Consider the following 19,972-nt stretch of genomic DNA (forward strand, 5'->3'; position numbering starts at 1 on the left):
ATAAAATTTTGCTTAACATAGTCAAAAGTATTTTCTGTGTATTCGCCTAGGCTTTGTAACCATTATGTTTAATGGTTTTATCCTCTTTTATTGAGTTGATGTATTGTAGCTCCTATTGTTGGACCTTTGGGTTGGTTTCAGTTTTTTAAGTCAAGTTAACAATAAGGTGAATATTTTCTAAAGTGCATATTTAAAGGGGGAAATTGATTTTTATTCGATAAATCATTGACAAAAATTTTATATTAACAATATTTGTCATTTTTGCCACATTAATTTGGAAGAACAGATTTGCAAAGAATTTTTAGGTATAAGTATATTGACTTAAATGCATAATTGTTTCAAAAGAGATTTAAAGTAGTTTACATTAAAATAAGCCATAAATAAAAATTATAAACCACAATGGAGGAAGATAATTTATTATATATTTAGGCTAATTAGAATTATTGCAGATGAGCATTTTGTTTTTTTGAAACCAGACATTTCTAGCTTTCTGGATACAGCTTTGGAAATCTAGGTCATTGGAGAGTTAGAATGTCCTTCCCATATCAGTTGTTTTAGTCAGATCTTTTCAAAGTTACACCAATAATTCGAGATTTTCTGTGTTTGTTAGTCCCAGATTGCTGATATGTTCTTATGCTATCTTCTTATATAATCCCCAGTGAACTCTCTGGGCTTCCAATACCAGACAGAAAAGTAGCAAAGTTATATTCCATTAAAAGCTATTGTGTTTATTTTATGCAGCTGTATAGTATTCAATTAATGTAGTCTAAGTGTATCTTTTCTTGTATAGCTTTTGTCTTCTGTGTCATATTTAGTAAGGTCTTCCTGATTTTAAGGTTATAAAAGGATTTTCCTATTGTTTCTTCTTGTATTTTTACAGTCTCATGTTTTTAATATTTAAATGTTTGATATAAGATATTAACTTATTTGGTAGAAGGTATGAAATATGAATTCAACTTCAGTTTCATTCTAAATATCTACCCATTTGCCTCAATGCTATTTATTAAAAACTTGATATTTTTGCTAATAGATTTGATATGCCATCTTTATTATGTACTAAATTGCCACATATATTTTAGGGCTTTTTCTGGAAATTCTATTCTGTTACATTAATATACCTAGTCCTGTGCTGGTCTCATACTTCTGATTATTATCTTTATAATACCTGTTAAAGTGTGATAGAAATAATCCTCCTCCTACTGTCCCTCACCCTCTCCACACAAACACACACACAAACACCATGTTGCTGTCTTTTTCTGTTATGATATTTGGCTATTATATTTTCCCTACATAAATGTAAGAATCAGCATACCAAGTTAAAAAAAAATCAGTGTTTTTACTGAGATCTCATAAATTTGTACACTAACTTATAAGTGTCTGGAGTACTGATACCTTCATGGAGTGAATCCTATGTGCTTCATGTACCAGACAGAAGACAGTAGAATTGAAGTTCATTTTATTGGTCGATTTATCTTTAAATTCTCCCAAGTCTTCTTTTGTGTCCATCAGGATTGTTTTATAGTTTTGTTTTTGTTTGTTTGATAGATTTCATGCATACCTAGTTAGTTCTATTCTTAGTTTTTTGTTTCAGTTTTTTACATTGATCTGATAACTTACATATAGTAAAATGCTTAAGTGTACTGCACAATGAATTTTTAAATTTGTATACACTCATGAAACTACCACCCAGATCAAGATATAAAACATTATCAGAATCTCTGAAGGCTTCCTCATGCTCCTTCACAATCAATACCCTTCCATGTTCCTGTATCCCCCTGCCCTCCCACTGCCCAGGCTAATCACTATTCTGATCTCTGTCACTGTAGATTGGTTTTTACCTGATTTTGATCTTAAGATAAATAGGATAAACCAATATGCACCTTTTTGCCTGATTTCTTTTGCTCAACATTATGTCTGTGAGAGTCATTCGTGTTGTGTGTAGCAATAATAGTTTATTGTTTTCATTGTAATGTAGTATTTCATTGTATGATTATACCACAATTTATCCATTCTTTACTTGACAGGCATTTGATTTCTTTCCAGTTTGGGGCTATTAGGATTATTATAATCATCCTTACTATGTGTTTTTAGTTGATATAACTAATTATGATGATCCTGGCCTGATCTAAGACCACCAGGGACAAATGTATAGTGCAACAAAGTCAGGTTTATTGACTCCTTGCAATGAGGGAGAACACATACCAGAGGAACCATGGAACATCTCATTAAACAGGAAAAGAAGAGTTAGAGCGTTTTTGGAAAAAGTGGAGTTCAAGTGAAATTTAGGTGAAAACTTAAAGCAAAGTAGGGATGTGTATGAAAGAGTCTATACTGTAAAAATAGACTCAGAAGCCTGTTTCCTTGGAAACTTGGAATGTTGTATTCAGTAACCCCTTTATTTGAAGCTCTGTATGTATGTTGGAAACTGAGGCTGCTTCTCTCTCACTGACTTAAGTCTTCCAAGCAAGAATGGAATGGTTCATTTTAATGAATATGATTTCATACAGCAAAGTTTCTGACAGTCTGATTTTAGAGAATGATGTTTCTCAGTAAGATAGCATTGGCAATTCAGAGGGGGGGTCATCATGTGATACTTTACATATGCAGCATATCCTTGGGAGAAACATTGTTTCTTCTTGACTTTGCATTTGGATTTGTGTCTGTCCTCCCAGTCTGATGAATAGCAAGGCAGATTACTTTCTTATTCTGATCCAGATATGGGTGTGTTACCTAAATTCCCTATTTTTTTTTAAAAAAAGTTTTCATCTGAAAAGTCACCTTTTGGTTGAGTCCAGTTGATGCCGAAAGCTCGGCCTCTGTGCACTGGTGCCAAATCGAATCTCGGAGACAGAGTTTGGGGTAAAGTAGAGAAGAATAACTTTATTGCTTTGCCAGGCAAAGGGCGACAGAGAGGGCTCCTGCCCCTAAAAAGTATGTGTTCCAACCTGGGAGGATTTGATGAGGAATTTTATAACAACCGTTCAAGGGTGGCGTTGCTGATAAAATTAGAGTATGTGAAGGGCCTCCACTCTTCTAATCTGGCCTCAGGTAATCTTGATGAGCTTCTCTGGTTCTTTAATGTAGCCTCAGGTGGTCTTTCTCTGGTATGAAGAATGCTGACCTCTTAAAAGAGCTTAAAGGCATTGTTATGTGTATCCCTTGAGGTGGAACCAGGACCCTGCCCCAAGGCTGCACTATTGTCCCCTGGCTGCGCCTCCCTTGTCTTTGCATCCCTTCCGGGATTAGCAACAGTTCGATTCTGCCCTTTGGAATTCAAGGAAGGTCATGGAGGCTGGAGTCAAGAGAAGGGACAGAAAGGCTTCCATGCCCAGGAGCCCCATAGGGTCCTGTTCGGTTTCACAGTTACCTAGGAAGCCAACTAATTACAAAGAATTGGCACCAAAGGGATATGAAAGGTATCAACAAAGAAAATGACTACCCAACTGTCAGTTTAAGTGTATGATTTTAGCTGACTCACAAGTAAATTTTAGCCAGGTATTTGGACTCATACCAAGGACTCACTAAGGTTACACAGAGCAGTATTAAGAATAAAGACTCTACAGGTATCATGATTAGGAGGTAACAAGTCTGTCAACAATCCAAAAGTTTCAACTGGCAAAGGAAGAAAAAATGTAGCTCAAGAGCTATAGTATGCACATTAAAGTATGATAATCAGTGTCTTCGGTCATCTTTTTCCATGGGTCTTGGGCAAATGATTCATTTCATGTCGTCATCAGCTAGATTCAGTAGACTGTGTAGAAACTGATTTTTGCAGTCATCTATTTCTGAAGATTTTTTTTCATCTCCAGTTTGAGATGTCCTACTAAGACAATCTTGCACTGATTTAAATTGGCCCATGTCTCTATAATTAAGAGACAGGAATACAAGGATCATCACCCTGTTTTACTGTCGTGTTAGTTGTTAACAGTACCTGGCAAGATTCTATTTATTGAGGTTAGAGAGAAGTTTTCCAGAAGGCAGTTTCTGAGTTCTAAATGAAAAGTTTATTCAGAGGAAACACTTCTTGGACATGTTTGAGTATAAAACTGTGTGTACTGTACAAGTCTCAGCTGTATTAGTCTGTAATAATGTAGAAACTGGAGTTGGGGGCAGTATTCCCAGATGTATAAGATGCTCAGTTTTGGGTTCATTGGGAGAGAATTAATGGGCTCCTAGGGAATTGACCTCATTTTCTTTCAAGCCAAACAAATAAAGAAGCAAAACCTACTTTAGGCTAAGGAGATCTAAGAATTTCTGAAAGTTTACCCAACTTAAGTTTGAAAATTCCATTTGTCCCTTTTTATTTCATGTGAAGACGGCAATAATAAAGGTGATAGAGATTTTGAGATGTATTGTCTCACAAATCTCCTTAGTAACAGTTCTAGAGAAGTGAGTGTTTACTAGGTAAGTAATTAGAGCTCTCCCAGGTAGGAAACACAAACTCAAGCAGCATTTTTTGGCCATTGTTAAAGTTGAGCCTTTTTAAACAACCTTCGATCCATCCTAGAAATAGATATACAATAACCAAAAGTATTTGTTGTCAGGAAAACTATTTATGAAAAATTATCTGAAGTATAGCATACCCATATGTTCTTCTACATTGGTATTTTTTAAGCTGCAGGTTGCAACACAAACCATGACATCAATTCAGATTCTTTTTTAAAGGCACAAAATAGCAAGTATTTAAGTGCATCAGTTGGATTCTTAATAGGTACTATACCTTGAAACTTTTGTGGATTTTTTTTGTTTGTTGCTTTGTTAGTAATTTGACTGTGATGTGCCTAGGTGCATTTTTCTTGTTGTTTGTTCTATTTAGTGTTTATTGAGTTTCTTAGATCAATGAATTGATATTTTTCATCAAATTGGGGACACTGTTTCTTAGTTTTTCTGTCCCAGATTCCCTCTTCTCCTTCTGGGACTCCAGTTACATGTTAGACCACTTGATGTTGTTTCATAGGTCACTGAGGCTCTGTTCTCCCTGACCCCCATAAACACACATAAGATGTTTTTGTTCTCTATACTTAAGTTTAGTTTCTGTTGCCCTAATTTTAAGTTCATTGACCTTATTTTTTGTAGTGTTCAGTCTGCTATTTAAGCCCATCAGTGAATTTTATTTCAGATGTTGTATTTTCTGGATCTAGACTTTCATTGAGATAGATAGATAAGATAGATAGGAAGAAAAATGGATCGATGGATGGATGGATGGATGGTTACATACATATATAATATACATACATGTATAGTTTCTATCTCTCTGCTGATAATTTCCATCTCTTTACTTATTGTGTCCATCTTTTCTCTTAAATCCTTGAATATATTTATAATAGATGTTTTAAAGTCCTTGTGTGCTAATTTTAACATATGTGTCATCTCTGAGTCTATATCTATTTTTTTAAACTGGTTATGATTTTTATTTTTTTTCTACTTCTTTATTCATTTTTTATTGTATCTTGGATGTTGTGATACAACATTGAGTGTCTGGATTTTGATCTCTTTATTTTAGAGTGGTTAAAGCATAAATTAACTGGTAGGTCATTGCAGTCCTTTCAAGGCCTATGTCAGGTTTTACTACAATATTCAGCTAAGTCTTTCCTCTGGGTGGAAACTCATTTCTTTCCTGGTACTGTGTGATCACTAGAACTTGTATTTAGCTTACAGCACTGTGTTAGCTGTTTTCCTGACATACCTTGCATAGTCTTGCTTCGCTTGTGGGCAATTTAGTATGCAACCAAAGACTTCTCTAAGGAGACATAGTTTTCTCATTTCTGGCCCTCTGCCCTTCAAATTCCCACTGCCTAAGCAGCCCCAAACTATAGTCTTTCTTTCCTGCACCCAGTGAAACTCTCTCTTTGGGTTCTACTTTCTTGGAAAGTACCCCCACGCAGAAATCAGGGGTGAGTGGGGGTCTTAACACCATCTTTCAAGGATTACAACCCTGTGATATCTGTTAACCCATTGCCTCAAAATAATTGCTTCATATAGCTTGTATGCACACATGTATTTGTGTTACATGTTGTAGTTGTTTATAGCAAAAGGGTAAGTCTAATTCCTGTTACTTATTATACCTATAATTATTATGCCTATAATAAGTAACATCTTTTAGAGATAAATGAGGATGTATAATAGAAGACCTCCCCATCTTTGTATTTTTATAAGCCAAAGACACACCCAAAGGTACTGCCAGGATTTTCTTTAAAGCAAAACAAAACAACATGGAGTCCATTCTTGCACACAGAACAATGATACTGGAGACTCTAGCATTCTTTGCCATAAAGCGTGGCTGTAGTAATTTTAGACTTGTCATAAGGAATTTGATTTTTTTTAAGGAATATTTTTCTTACATGTTAAAGTAAAACATCTTAAATGTTTATGCTGATATAAAAGAAATGAAATTGAAATTTTTATTTTCAATCATTGATACTGGTATGGATGGGTGCAGTTGATATTTTACTATATGTTTAATTGAAATTTATGAGCTCATTTTTCTCTGGTAATTTTTTAAGTCTTGAAATTTGCTGATTATGTAATTATTGAAAATATTTTCTTTCTTTCCTTTCCATATTTATGCCTTTTATAATTTACCTCTAGACCTGCTTGCCACTATTTCTAGTTGTGATCAAAAAAAAAAAAAAAATCTTTAACTCATCTTTGTCTCAAATGAGTGAAGTGGTTCTTTGTGAATTATAGTAATGGCTCTTGAATTAAGATGTTTTTAAATTATTTTAAGAAGTAAGTCATTAATGAACAACTTCTTTTTATTTTAGATTATTTTTGAAAAGTAGATACTATATTTTATGGAATGTCTTTGAAAATTTTATGCTGCTCGCTTCGGCAGCACACATACTGAAATTGGAACGATACAAAGAAGATAAGCATGGCCCCTGCGCAAGGATGACACGCAAATTCTTGAAGCAGTCCATATTTTTAAAATTTAGTTTGACAATAACAAACACCTAATTAACGTTTCTAAATATAATACCATCCCTCCTGATGCGTTGTGGGTATTGCATACACTAGCAACCATTTTATTAAAACATTAATTGCAGTTGGATTTGTTTTGGGATTCATGCATAATCCATTTAGTACATAGCAGAACTAACTCATTTTGAAGGAATTATAAATGAAATCCTTCATTTATAAGGATTTATAAGGAAATCCTACACAAGTCTATCATTTAATTCACATTGTAGTCAAGGAAGGGGAAAGTTTGCCTTCAGAAAATTCTGTGGCTCTTCTGGGATCTTTGATGTGACCCTCCCTCGCTCTCTCCCTCCCTCCCTCCCTTCCTTCCTTCCTTCCTTCCTCCCTCCCTCCCTCCCTTCCTCCCTCCCTCCCTCCCTCCCTCCCTCCCTCCCTTCCTCCCTTCCTCCCTTCCTCCCTTCCCTCCTTCCCTCCCTCCCCTCCCTCCCTCTCTCTGGGAAGGTACCCAAAATGTGTTCATGCCGTGTACAGACAAAAACTGCAAAACTCAACCAATCAAACTTACATTCCTGGCTGCATTGGAAGTTGGCACCCCTATTTTGGAAAAGTGAAAGCATTTCCTAGAGCTGAATACTTGTCTACCTTAAGATAGCAGTTCTACTGCCAGGTACACACAGAAACATACCCACATGTTCACCCACGAGACACTTATTTGAATGTTGGTTGCTGCACTATTTGTAATAGCCCCAAACTGGAAACTACCTGAATACACACCACCAGTAGAATGGGTAAATAAATTATGGCATATTCCCATAAAGGAAGAGTGTACGGTATAGCAACGAGAAGGAACAATCTACAAAGCTCAGAAACAAGCAGAACTAATGCATGGTGCTAGAAGTCAGGAGAGCAGCTGTCCTTGGAGTGGGGAGTAAATGGGAGCGTTTGGGGTCTGGTAATGTTGTCTCTATCTGGCTTCTGGTTATGTAAGTGCTCAGTTTGTGAAAATTCATTGATTATAACAAATGCACTTTTATGCATGTTATATTTTAATAAAATTTGCGAAACAAACAAAAAAAGAAGGAAAATTTTATGACTTAATGTTTTTATTTAGTATAATAAATTATATAAGTACTCTGTATTGCTTTACAAATCTTGGTTTTAGGAATAAAGACAACTAGATACTTTTTGAAAGTGCTTTTTTTTTAGTGTATTTTGTTTACCAAGATTGTATTTAGGAAACTTGTATCTCTATGATGCAAGTGTATATTTTAATTTTTAGTCACATTATATCTTAGAATTTTAAAATTCTGTGTACTTTATGAGTAGATAATAAGCCATCCTTTTCTCTGATTTACAGACTATTTCATATAAAAGAAGTTACTCTTTGATTATTAGGAATAATTCTAAAATTGGTCTCATTAGGCCAAATAAAATATACATTTAGGAAAATACAATCTTAGATTCCTGAATGCCATAGTAATATTTAATTTGACAAATATTTGTTCTTTTTAGATAATTATAGGTGATTTGGCAGGGCGGGGTGTTCATCCTACCATAAAGTTGTAGTTTAAATTAGTCTCAAGACAGAGTCTATAGCCTAGATAGAAACATCCTTAAAGTGTTTGTTTAGTCACCTACTTTTAATTAATTTTTAAAAATCTTTTATATACAAAATTGCAGTTTAATTTCCTGATTCCAACCAAGAATTAAATAGAATTGTTAGGAAGATACCAAATTGTTACTTTCTTTTGGCGAACATAAAGGAAGGGGTCCTCTGTAGTAAAAAATTAAGAGTTTTTGTCTTTTCCTCTTTCTTCTCTTCTCCTCTCTCCCTTCCCCCCTCCCCAGTACACATGCTTCTCATCATATTTCGAGGATTGATCCTTTAAGATAGAATTTGTGAATATATGTTATATTTTACAGTTGACAAATTACAGTTTGAACCTCCTCTGAGAAAAGAAACAGAAGCACGGGATGAAATGGTAGGAATAATGACTTTTAAAGAATTTTCCATATTAAAATTTGAGAAAAGTTATAGTCAGGTGTACTTTGACTAAAGAACAAAGTAATATACTCTTCAGAGCATTGATTTTTTTTTGGTGGTATGTGGGCCTCTCACTGCTGTGGCCTCTCCCGTTGCGGAGCACAGGCTCCGGACGCACAGGCTCAGCGGCCATGGCTCACGGGTCCAGCTGCTCCGTGGCATGTGGGATCCTCCCGGACCGGGGCACGAACCGAACCCGTATCCCCTGCATTGGCAGGCAGACTCTCAACCACTGCACCACCAGGGAAGCCCCAGAGCATTGATTTTGATAACGTATTTCACACATTAAAGTTTGAAAAAGCTTCTGGTTAGGTGTATTTTGACTAGGGTACAGTGTATAATATACCATTTTAACCATTCATTTTGACACTTCTGAGTCTTTTGAAGAATTCATATGAATTTATTAAGTATATGGAATTTGATGCTCAGCTTTAAGCTCTCAGGATCTTTTTACTTAATGATTCTGTTAGATTTGTAGTATGATTTTGCATTGCCTTACTGTTTTTAATATTTATTTGTTAATATAGCTTCTTTTTTTTTTTTTTTGAAAATTTTTTTTTTTTTTTTTTTTTTTTTGCGGTACGCGGGCCTCTCACTGTTGTGGCCTCTCCCGTTGCGGAGCACAGGCTCCGGACGCGCAGACTCAGTGGCCATGGCTCACGGGCCCAGCCGCTCTGCGGCATGTGGGATCTTCCCGGACCGGGGCACGAACCCGCGTCCCCTGCATCGGCAGGCGGACTCTCAACCACGGCGCCACCAGGGAAGCCTGCTTCTTTTTTTTTTTTTTTTAACCATTGCTCTAATTTTGAGATTACTATTTGGTTAACCCTTTCCTTAACTAAAAAGAAAGAAACAATAGATTGAGCAAAATATTATTAGAGTCAGCCTAGATGTTATCCTAACATCTACTTTATTTTTAACTGATAGTAAATATAGTTTTTAGAGTAATTGTCTTCTGTTAATGGATCTCTTCATTCTTAACATCTGCAAGTGGTGCTCTTCCTACTGTATGTGTTGCTGGACAATAAATTTTCAATTTCCATGCTAGTCAGAAAAAGTGTGGCACCAGTAAATTAAAGGTGATTGAATAATACAGTGTTTAGTTCTCCATGCTAATGGAGTAGTGATGCACATAATTCAAAGTTAACATTTTTGTTTTGCTTTGGAATATACTTTACCAATATATTGGTAAAGAGGGCTTGTCACATTTTAAGCTGTAAGTATGTTTATAGATTCTGTTAAGTTTAAGTCATCTAATAATGAGTTATTGACGTAAATGTGTCAAATGACAGCAAATGTAGCTAGAGATTAAACCGTTGAAAGCCAAGATGATTAATAATCATGACAATGAGTATGTTCTTGAATCAAATAAAATGAATGATACCTGTTATAAGGTAGCATTTTAAACTCTTTTTTACCTTCACAGGGAGTATCTTCAGACCCAAACTTTCTGTTACGGTGGAATCCTTTTGTTGATGGTGCAAATACTGGCAAGTAAGTTGTTTTTCTAGCTTAACTTTATTTTACTTAATTATATAAGAACAGTATTTGATGGGGAGTGCTTTATTCTAATAAGCTTTAATTTTTTTCTTATAAAAGTTATACTATGCCTTTTGTCAGTGAAAAGCTTCTGACTTCTTTAAATTGCCCAAAGGCATAATGTGTTGATCATTAAGGCTTTGTGGTTTTGTTCTTTAAATCAAAATACAGTATGTGTGGTGTTAATATACTGAAAGATGAGCTACATGATCTCATGGGAAAAAATACGATAGTAGGAATCAGAAAGCCCCAGTTCCGTCTCTGCAATGTGGTTACTTCATATTCTAGACCTGTCTTTCCTCAACAATTAAGTGACAGGGCTGACCTAGATGAGTTGTTCCAAACCTATTAGTCCATTGCAGTGCCTAGAGAGCTCTTTGGAAATACAGATTCCTGAATCCCCACATTAGGCCTATGGATCTGGGGTTAGCAGAGTATGGCCTGTAAGCCTATAAACCAGATCTGGCCCAATGCCTATTTTTGTACATCCTACAAACTAGAATGATATTTACATTTTTTAATGTTTGAAAAAAAATCAAAAGAAGACCACTGTGACCACTATATGATTCATAAAGCCTACAAAGTTTACTGTCTAACCCTTTATAGAAGAAGTTTGCTAACCCCTGCTATAGAATACAGTCTTTGGGAGTGGAATTTAAGAATCCTGAAAGCTTCCCAATTGATTGCAATGACTATGGATAAATGTGTGGAACCAGTGGGCTAGATGAGTGATTCTCAAGTTTTGATGTGCCTGGAGGATCACCTGGAAATCTTGGTAAAATGCAGATTCTGATTAAGTAGGTCTAGAGGGTGCATTTATAAAAGTTTCCATGGGAATTCCCTTGCAGTCCAGGGGTTAAGACTCTGCACTTTCACTGCTGAGGGCCCTGGTTCAATCCCTGGTCGGGAAACTAAGATCCTGCAAGCTGTGTTGTGCAGCCAGAAAAAAAAAAAAAAGTTTCCAGGTGATACCAATGTTGCTCATCTGTGGACCCCACTTGGAGTAACAAAGGGTTTGATGATCAGCCATTTGAATCTATGATTCACTGTGGATTCCAACTCTAAAATTCTGAATCTCTTTTTCATTACTAAGTTTAATTTCATTTTTATTACATATTAAATGTTGCAAAGCATAACGGTAAAGTAAAAAATACTTCATATTCACTTTATAAAAACTCTATTTTATAGTCATACTAATACAGTTTGACAGAATGAGATCTTAGGTCTTCCTGTAGCTTTTAAAAATACTCTGTACCATGATCTAATTGTCTTTTATATCCCCTGAATAGAAGCAGATTTTAATGCAGATGTAATGCTCTTTCTGTGTTTTATGTTATTGTCATTTATCACCATCTAAATTGCATTTTTCTCTTTGTATTAGATCAACCTCAAAACGTGCAATACCACCTCCCCTACCTCCTAAGGTGAGCTACTTAAAGATTTTCAACAATATATCCTTGTTTAAATAATAAAATAAATTTTTAAAATAATTTTATTGAATTTATTCAAAATTCTCTTAAACATATTTTAGGGTATAGTTTTCCTCACGAGCATTATTATGAAGATGTAAAAATATATTAAAGAAGATTTCATGAGAAATATAATATTTTTATAGCTATTAGAAAAAGGCAAAGATAGGTTATTACTCATTTGAAGCAATACTTGACCACATGGAGGGGAGTTTATCATTTGCAGTCCTCATTTATTACTACAGTTGGACAGTGCACTAGAGTCATACTTTATTAAGTCACTTTCCTTGCTTGTTTGTAGTTACTAAATATTTTGTGGATTATGTATGTGATTTTATTGGTTATAAAAACGTTATCAGTTTGGGGTTAGGGCTGCTTAAAAGTCACATGGCAAGTTCATAGTTGTGTTGGGATAGTAACTCAGCTCTTGCTTGCCTTGCTTACTTGGCCCAGTGAATTGAACTATACAGGAGAAAGAAAAAAAGGCATATTCTCCTCCCCCTAAAGTCTTTGATGCATAATAATAACAAAGTGTTAATGTTTTATGTCCAAATTTATTAAAGTACTTCCGTGTCTTATTATCAACTAGCCAAGGATAAGCAGTTACCCTGAAGACAACCTCCAAGATGAAGAAAAATCATCAACTGTAAAACGTTGTCCTGATTCAGAGAACAGAGCTCCCCAAGTTCTCAGAAGACAGAGTAGCCCAAGTTGTGGTCCTGTAGCTGAGACTTCCTCTATTGGTATGGCTAGCAGTATCAGCAGGCCTGGAGTGCATACAGCTAGATACTGTGATCTCGGTAAATAAATCAAAGTGAAGGCTGAAAAGAAAGCCATTTTTTTCATATTTTAAAGAATGTCTTTTTTCTTTAGTCAATCTTATTACTGTTTGAAGCTTTGTGAAGGTTCTTTAAAGTTCCACATGGGTGGACTATAAATAGATTCAATCCAATTCAACCCTAATTTGATCCCTTACTAAATATTATAGGATCTAGAAAGATGAATGGATGACCCTGCCCTCTGGAAGTTCAGGGTCTATAGCAGAAGTTATACCAATGTGCACATAATATCAGACAAGACATTTTGTTTAAGTGTCTCCTACAGTAAGTAACTATACGTAACAATGCAAGAGATCTCTGAGGGAGATAAGGATAGGGAACAGAGGAGGTAGGCCCTTGCAGAGGTTTAAAGGGCTTGGTGAGCCTTTAATAGGTGGAACCAATACTGACAGGCATTCTTAGAGAACAAGAAAGAATGAACAAATGCACTGAAGCAGGAAAATCTAGACTGTATTGGAAGTACAGTCTAGTATGGTCGAAGTGTGAGCTTTTGAAGGGTATATACTGGGAGATAGGACTTAAAAAGGTAGGGTGAAGTTAAATTATGAAAGGCCTTGAATATCAGGATTAGTAGGTCAGATTGCATTTTTCTCACAATATGGAAAGACATTTGTTGTTTTCATGGATTAAGACTACTGCTATAGATGCAGTGCTGCCTCTACATGAGCTAGAGAAAGGCACCAGAGATACTTTAACTCATCTGACAGTAGAGAATATTTCCCTATAAAGGAACACCCAAATGGAAAACAAGTACTGGGGGGGAAGGGGAAATTATTTTTCAAGGAAAGTACTTATTTGTATGGTCATTCAACTTTTAACCATGATTCTCTTTAGGAAATGGTGATGGTATTTCAAAACTCATCAGTGAAAACACAGAAGGATCAGCGCAAGCACCACAGTTACCACGAAAAAAGGACAAGCGAGATTTCCCTGTAGGTATAACAGGTGTTTGGTGATTAGTTGTAAATAATACTGTATTTATCATATAAAGGGCATAGTCTGTTTAATTCAAGAGTTTGAATAACTGGATTTCTAAATGTATAAAGTTTTTCTTAAGGCTTTAAGAGGTCTTACAGTATTAAAAATCACTTTTCCCACAGAAACCAGTAATCAATGGCCTCCCACCCACCCCAAAAGTGCTGGTAAGGAATATTTTTATGTGAACCACTTGCCAATTTTTCTCTCTTTAGAAGCAACAGAATATTGTTTATTTGCTATCAAGTATCTTGAGCCATTGAAAGGAAGGATTCATAAAATACAAAGGCATTAAATGCATTTGGATATACCATGGATCAAATCATGTACCCTAATTTGAGTGAGTTAGTTAGAATTGTGTTAATTTCACTTTTTATAAATACGGACAGTTGGGTTCTCTGATTAGCCTACAGAGGCCAATTTAATTTTAATGTGATGATATTACTAGTACTGTGTCCTCTTCATTATGTTGGTTAAATATCTTTCTACCCCTGAAGCCATTTTTACATTGAACTATACACAGTGAAAAGGAACAGGGAAGCTTCTGTTAATTCTTGTTCTCTGGCCCTTCAGTAGAACCTACCTAAGGTAGTTCAGCCAGTCATATGAATGGGTACCTTATAAATTGTACCTTTTTGTACAGTAAAAGTTTAGTGTAAATATCAGTCTTTTGTCTTTTATCACTATTATGCAGGTATACTGCAATTATAATCACTATGATGTTACTCAATAAAATCATTCATTGTTTCCCATTATTAAATGTTAGTCCTAAAGATAAGTAGTGATGTAAAATTCCTGGAATGTATCATTGACATATGTAGACGTTTTGATAAATTTGATATTTTTGCTGTAAAGTAGTGGATTACACAAGGAAACAGTATAAAACTCTCTTCATAGAAAGGGTTAAATTATATCAAAATATGAATTTTGTAATGAGACCATAAATATATGCAAATAAGAGTCAGTTTAACATTTCATAATAATCTTAGCTATTTTCTAAGAATGTATAAAATTATCTAATCAAATAAGTCAACATTTCTTTCTTTATAAATAAGATGGGAGCATGTTTTTCCAAAGTCTTTGATGGCTGTCCTTTGAAAATAAATTGTGCAACATCCTGGATACATCCTGATACAAAAGGTAACATTTCTGAATTTTTATGTATATCTCCAACAAAATATTTATTATCAGAAAAGATCCTTATGATCAGTGAACTGAGGGCTTTTTACTTTAAAAGTTCAACTTAGAGACTAAGGAGTGTAGGTATTATACTATTTAGTGTAACAACCTAAATAGGTAAATAGTTTTAGTTTAAGGCATCAGAATTCAAGAGCGAGTATACAGGAACAGTTCCTGCATAAAGGAGACTAAAGAGACATCACAACTGATTGCAACCATGATTTTGCATTTTCATTTATGTAAAAGGACAATAATACTGAGACGATAATCACTTTCAGTAAAATCAGGATATTAGAAAATAGTATTGTTTCAGTGTTAATATCCTGATTTTGTGTCGTTGTATAAGACCTTTTTATTTTTTTTAAAGAAATGCACACAAATATTTAGGAATAAAGGGGTATCATGCTCATAACTTAAACAGTTCAGAAAATGAAAACAAAAATGTGTGTACAGAGAAAGAAGGATAAAAACAAAAGTAGTAAATGTTAACTTTTTTTGTATATGTGTAATCATATGGTGTCTTTCTTTTATTTTTTTAGAATTTTATTTATTTTTTATACAGCAGGTTCTTATTAGTTATCTATTTTATACATATTAGTGTATATATGTCAATCCGAATCTCCCAATTCATCACACCGCCACCACCACCCCCACCCGCCACTTTCCCCCCTTGGTGTCCATAAGTTTGTTCTCTACATCTCTGTTTCTGTTTCTGCCCTGCAAACTGGTTCATCTGTACCATTTTTCTAGGTTCCACGTGTATGCGTTAATATATATTTGTTTTTCTCTTTCTAACTTACTTCACGCTATATGACAGTCTCTAGATCCATCCACGTCTCTACAGATGACCCAATTTCGTTCCTTTTTTTTGGCTGAGTAATATTCCATTGTATATATGTAGCCACATCCTTATCCATTCATCTGTTGATGGGCATTTAGGTTGCTTCCATGACCTGGCTATTGTAAATAGTGTTGCAATGAACATTGGGGCGCATGTGTCTTTTTGAATTACTGTTTTCTCAGTGTATATGCCCAGTAGTGGGATTGCTGGGTCATATGGTAGTTCTATTTTTAGTTTTTTAAGGAACCTCCATACTGTCCTCCATAGTGGCTGTATCAATTTACATTCCCACACCCTCTCCACCATTTCTTGTTTGTAGATTTTGTGATGTTGCCCATTCTAACTGGTGTGAGGTGATACCTCACTGTAGTTTCGATTTGCATTTCTCTAATAATTAGTGATTTAGAGCAGCTTTTCATGTGCTTCTTGGCTATCTGTATGGCCATCTGTATGGCCATTTCTTTGGAGAAATGTCTGTTTAGGTCTTCTGCCCATTTTTTGATAGGCTTGCTTGTTTTTTTTAATATTGAGCTGCATGAGCTGTTTATATATTTTGGAGATTAATCCTTTGTCCGTTGATTCATTTGCAAATATTTTCTCCCATTCTGAGGGTTGTCTTTTCATCTTGTTTGTAGTTTCCTTTGCTTTGCAAAAGCTTTTAAGTTTCATAGGTCCCATTCATTTATTTGTGTTTTTATTTCCATTACTATAGGAGGTGGATCAAAAAATATCTTGTTGTGATTTATGTCAAAGAGTGTTCTTCCTATGTTTTCCTCTAAGAGTTTTATAGTGTCCGGTCTTACATTTAGGTCTTTAATCCATTTTGAGTTTATTTTTGTGTGGTGTTAAGAGGTGTCCTAATTTCATTCTTTTACATGTAGCTGTCCAGTTTTCCCAGCACCACTTATTGAAGAGACTGTCTTTTCTGCACTGTATATCCTTGCCTCCTTTATCATAGATTAGTTGACCATAGGTGCGTGGATTTATCTCTGGGCTTTCTATCCTGTTCCATTGATCTGTATTTCTGTTTTTGTGCCAGTACCATACTGTCTTGAATACTGTAGCTTTGTAGTATAGTTCAAAGTCACAGAGTTTGATTCCTCCATCTCCTTTTTTTTCCCTCGAGGCTGCTTTGACTATTCAGGGTCTTTTGTGTCTCCATACAAATTGTAAGATTTTTTGTTCTAGTTCTGTAAAAAATGCCATTGGTAATTTGATAGGGATTGCATTGAATGTGTAGATTGCTTTGGGTAGTATAGTCATTTTCACAATATTCTTCCAATCCAAGAACATGGTATATCTCTCCATCTGTTGGTATCATCTTTAATTTCTTTCATCAGTGTCTTATAGTTTTCTGCATACAGGTCTTTTGTCTCCGTAGGTAGGTTTATTCCTAGGTATTTTATTCTATCTGTTGCAATGGTAAATGCGAGTGTTTCCTTAATTTCTCTTTCAGATTTTTCATCATTAGGGTATAGGAATGCAAGAGATTTCTGTGCACTAATTTTGTATCCTGCAACTTTACCAAATTCACTGATTAGCCCTAGTAGTTTTCTGGTGGCATCTTTAGGATTCTCAATGTATAGTATCATGCCATCTGCAACAGTGACAGTTTTACTTCTTCTTTTCCAATTTGTATTCCTTTTATTTCTTTTTCTTCTCTGATTGCCATGGCTAGGACTTCCAAAACTATGTTGAATAACAGTGGTGAGAGTGGACATCCTTGTCTTGTTCCTGATCTTAGAGGAAATGTTTTCAGTTTTTCACCATTGAGAATGTTTTCTGTGGGTTGGTCGTATATGGGCTTTATTATTTGAGGTAGGTTCCCTCTATGCCCACTCTCTGGAGAGTTTTTATCATAAATGGGTGTTGAATTTTGTCAAAAGCTTTTTCTGCATCTATTGAGATGATCATATGGTTTTTGTTCTTCAATTTGTTAATATGGTGTATCACATTGATTTGCATATATTGAAGAATCCTTGCATCTCTGAGATAAATCCCACTTGATCATGGTGTATAATCCTTTTAGTGTGTTGTTGGATTCTGTTTCCTAGTATTTTGTTGAGGATTTTTGCATCTATATTCATCAGTGCATTTGGTCTGTAATTTTCTCTTTTTGTAATATCTTTGTCTGGTTTTGGTATCAGGGTGATGGTGGCCTCATAGAATGAGTTTGGGAGTGTTCCTTCCTCTGCAATTTTTTGGAAGAGTTTGAGAAGGATGGGTGTTAGCTCTTCTCTAAATGTTTGGTAGAATTCACCTATAAAGCCTTCTCGTCCTGGACTTGAAAGATTTTTAATCATAGTTTCAATTTCATTACTTGTGATTGGTCTGTTCATATTTTCTATTTCTTCCTGGTTCAGTCTTGGAAGGTTATACCTTTCTAAAAGTTTGTCCATTTCTTCCAGGTTGTCCATTTTATTGGCATGAAGTTGCTTGTAGTACTCTCTTAGGATGCTTTGTATTTCTGCGGTGTCTGTTGTAGCTTCTCGTTTTTCATTTCCAATTTTATTGATTTGAGTCCTCTCCCTCCTTTTCTTGATGAGTCTGGCTAATAGTTTATCAATTTTGTTTATCTTCTCAGAGAACCAGCTTTTAGTTTTTTTGATCTTTGCTGTTGTTGTCTTTGCTTCTATTTCATTTATTTCTGCTCTGTACTTTATGATTTCTTTCATTGTACTAACTTTGGGTTTTGTTTGTTCTTCTTTCTCTAGTTCCTTTAGGTGTAAGGTTAGATTGTTTATTTGAGATTTTTGTTGTTTCTTGAGGTAAGCTTGTATTGCTATAAACTTCCCTCTTAGAAATGCTTTTGCTGCATCCCATCAGTTTTGGGTCGTCGTGTTTTCATTGTAATTTGTCTCTAGGGATTTTTTTTCATTTCCTCTTTGATTTCTTCAGTGATCTTGGGTTATTTAGAGAAATATTGTAGTACAAGAAACTCCTATATACTCAGAATAATCAGTTGTTTCTTTTTTTTACACCCTCACCATCAGATTATTTATTTATTTATTTTAGTATAGTTGATTTACAATGTTTTGTTAGTTTCAGATATACAGCAAAGTGATTCAGTTACTCATATACATATATCTCTTCTTTTTTAGATTCTTTTCTCATAGGTTATCACAGAATATTGTATAGCATTCTCTGTGCTATACAGTAGGTTCTTGTTGGTTATCTGTCTTATGTACAGTAGTGTGTGTATGTTCATCCTTTTGCCACATTTGTTTTACTCTTTTCTGTCTATATGTGAATTTTTTTCTGAATCACTTCAGAGTGAGTTGTGGACATCATGCTCCTCTTCCCATTATACTTCAGTTTGTATTTTCTAGGAACAAGAATGATCTGTTACATAATCACAGTACATTTATAAACATTAGGGAGTTTATCATTGATATAATACTGTCTTTTAATCCACAGTCCATATTTAAATTTTATTAATTATCCCAGTAATGGCTTTTATCATCTTCTCCCCCCTTTTTTCCCCAATCCAACGTGCAATTCAAGTTCGTATGTTGGATTTAGCTACCATGCCTTTAGTCTGCTTTAGTCTGGAACAGTTTCTCAACCTTTCTTTCTCTCTTGATCTTACCATTTTGAGGCTGCTTATTTTGTATAATGTCCCTTAATTGGAGTTTGTCTGATGAGTCCTCATGCTTAGATCACGTTATGCATTTTGGGCAGGAATATCAGACAAATGTTTTTGTGCTCTTCTCAGTCCATCATATCAGGAGGCACATGGTATCAGCTTGTCCAAATACTAGTGATATTAACACTGACCAGTTGGTTAAGGTGGTGTTCACTAGCCTTCTCTTCTGTCAAGTTCCTATTTTTCCCTTTCTAAGTAATTGTGTAATTATTTAATTTCCAAAAGTAATTAACACATAATTAGTGTGAAGACTCACTGAGACTTCATAAATATTCTCTTGCTCATTAGACTTTCACTGACTAGTTTTAGCATCTGTTGACAATCCATTGACATCTATTGACAATTTCCCTTCTTTCTCATTTATTCACTTATGTTTGAATAAATGACATGTAATGAAAATTGTGTTTTAAAAAAGGATTTTATAGTAAGATAAAGCAGAGTTAGTAACAGAAAATATATCTACTTTTAAAAAATAAAGAGTTGGGGAAAGAGGTAAAGAAGGTAGCATGGGTTTTAGAA

At 34.9% G+C, this 19,972-nt stretch overlaps 1 protein-coding gene and 1 non-coding gene across 4 annotated transcripts in view; both read left to right on the top strand.

The window, feature by feature from the left end:
* MAP4K5 (mitogen-activated protein kinase kinase kinase kinase 5) overlaps positions 1-19,972 on the top strand; it is a 138,045-nt gene that overhangs the window by 88,444 nt on the left and 29,629 nt on the right. For 2 of the 3 annotated variants that reach the window (XM_060004580.1, XM_060004579.1), the window contains exons 15-21: positions 8,845-8,903; positions 10,392-10,459; positions 11,886-11,928; positions 12,563-12,773; positions 13,647-13,744; positions 13,913-13,954; positions 14,843-14,927. In XM_060004580.1, coding sequence (XP_059860563.1) covers positions 8,845-8,903; positions 10,392-10,459; positions 11,886-11,928; positions 12,563-12,773; positions 13,647-13,744; positions 13,913-13,954; positions 14,843-14,927 — 606 coding nt within the window. The remainder of the gene's footprint in view (positions 1-8,844; positions 8,904-10,391; positions 10,460-11,885; positions 11,929-12,562; positions 12,774-13,646; positions 13,745-13,912; positions 13,955-14,842; positions 14,928-19,972) is intronic. The other variant, XM_060004581.1, reaches the window with a different exon arrangement.
* Positions 6,820-6,926, top strand: LOC132421232 (U6 spliceosomal RNA). The gene has a single exon (XR_009518523.1). It is a non-coding gene; the product is annotated as a U6 spliceosomal RNA (small nuclear RNA).

The sequence above is a fragment of the Delphinus delphis genome, chromosome 2 (assembly GCF_949987515.2).
Source record: "Delphinus delphis chromosome 2, mDelDel1.2, whole genome shotgun sequence".
NCBI lineage: Eukaryota > Metazoa > Chordata > Mammalia > Artiodactyla > Delphinidae > Delphinus > Delphinus delphis.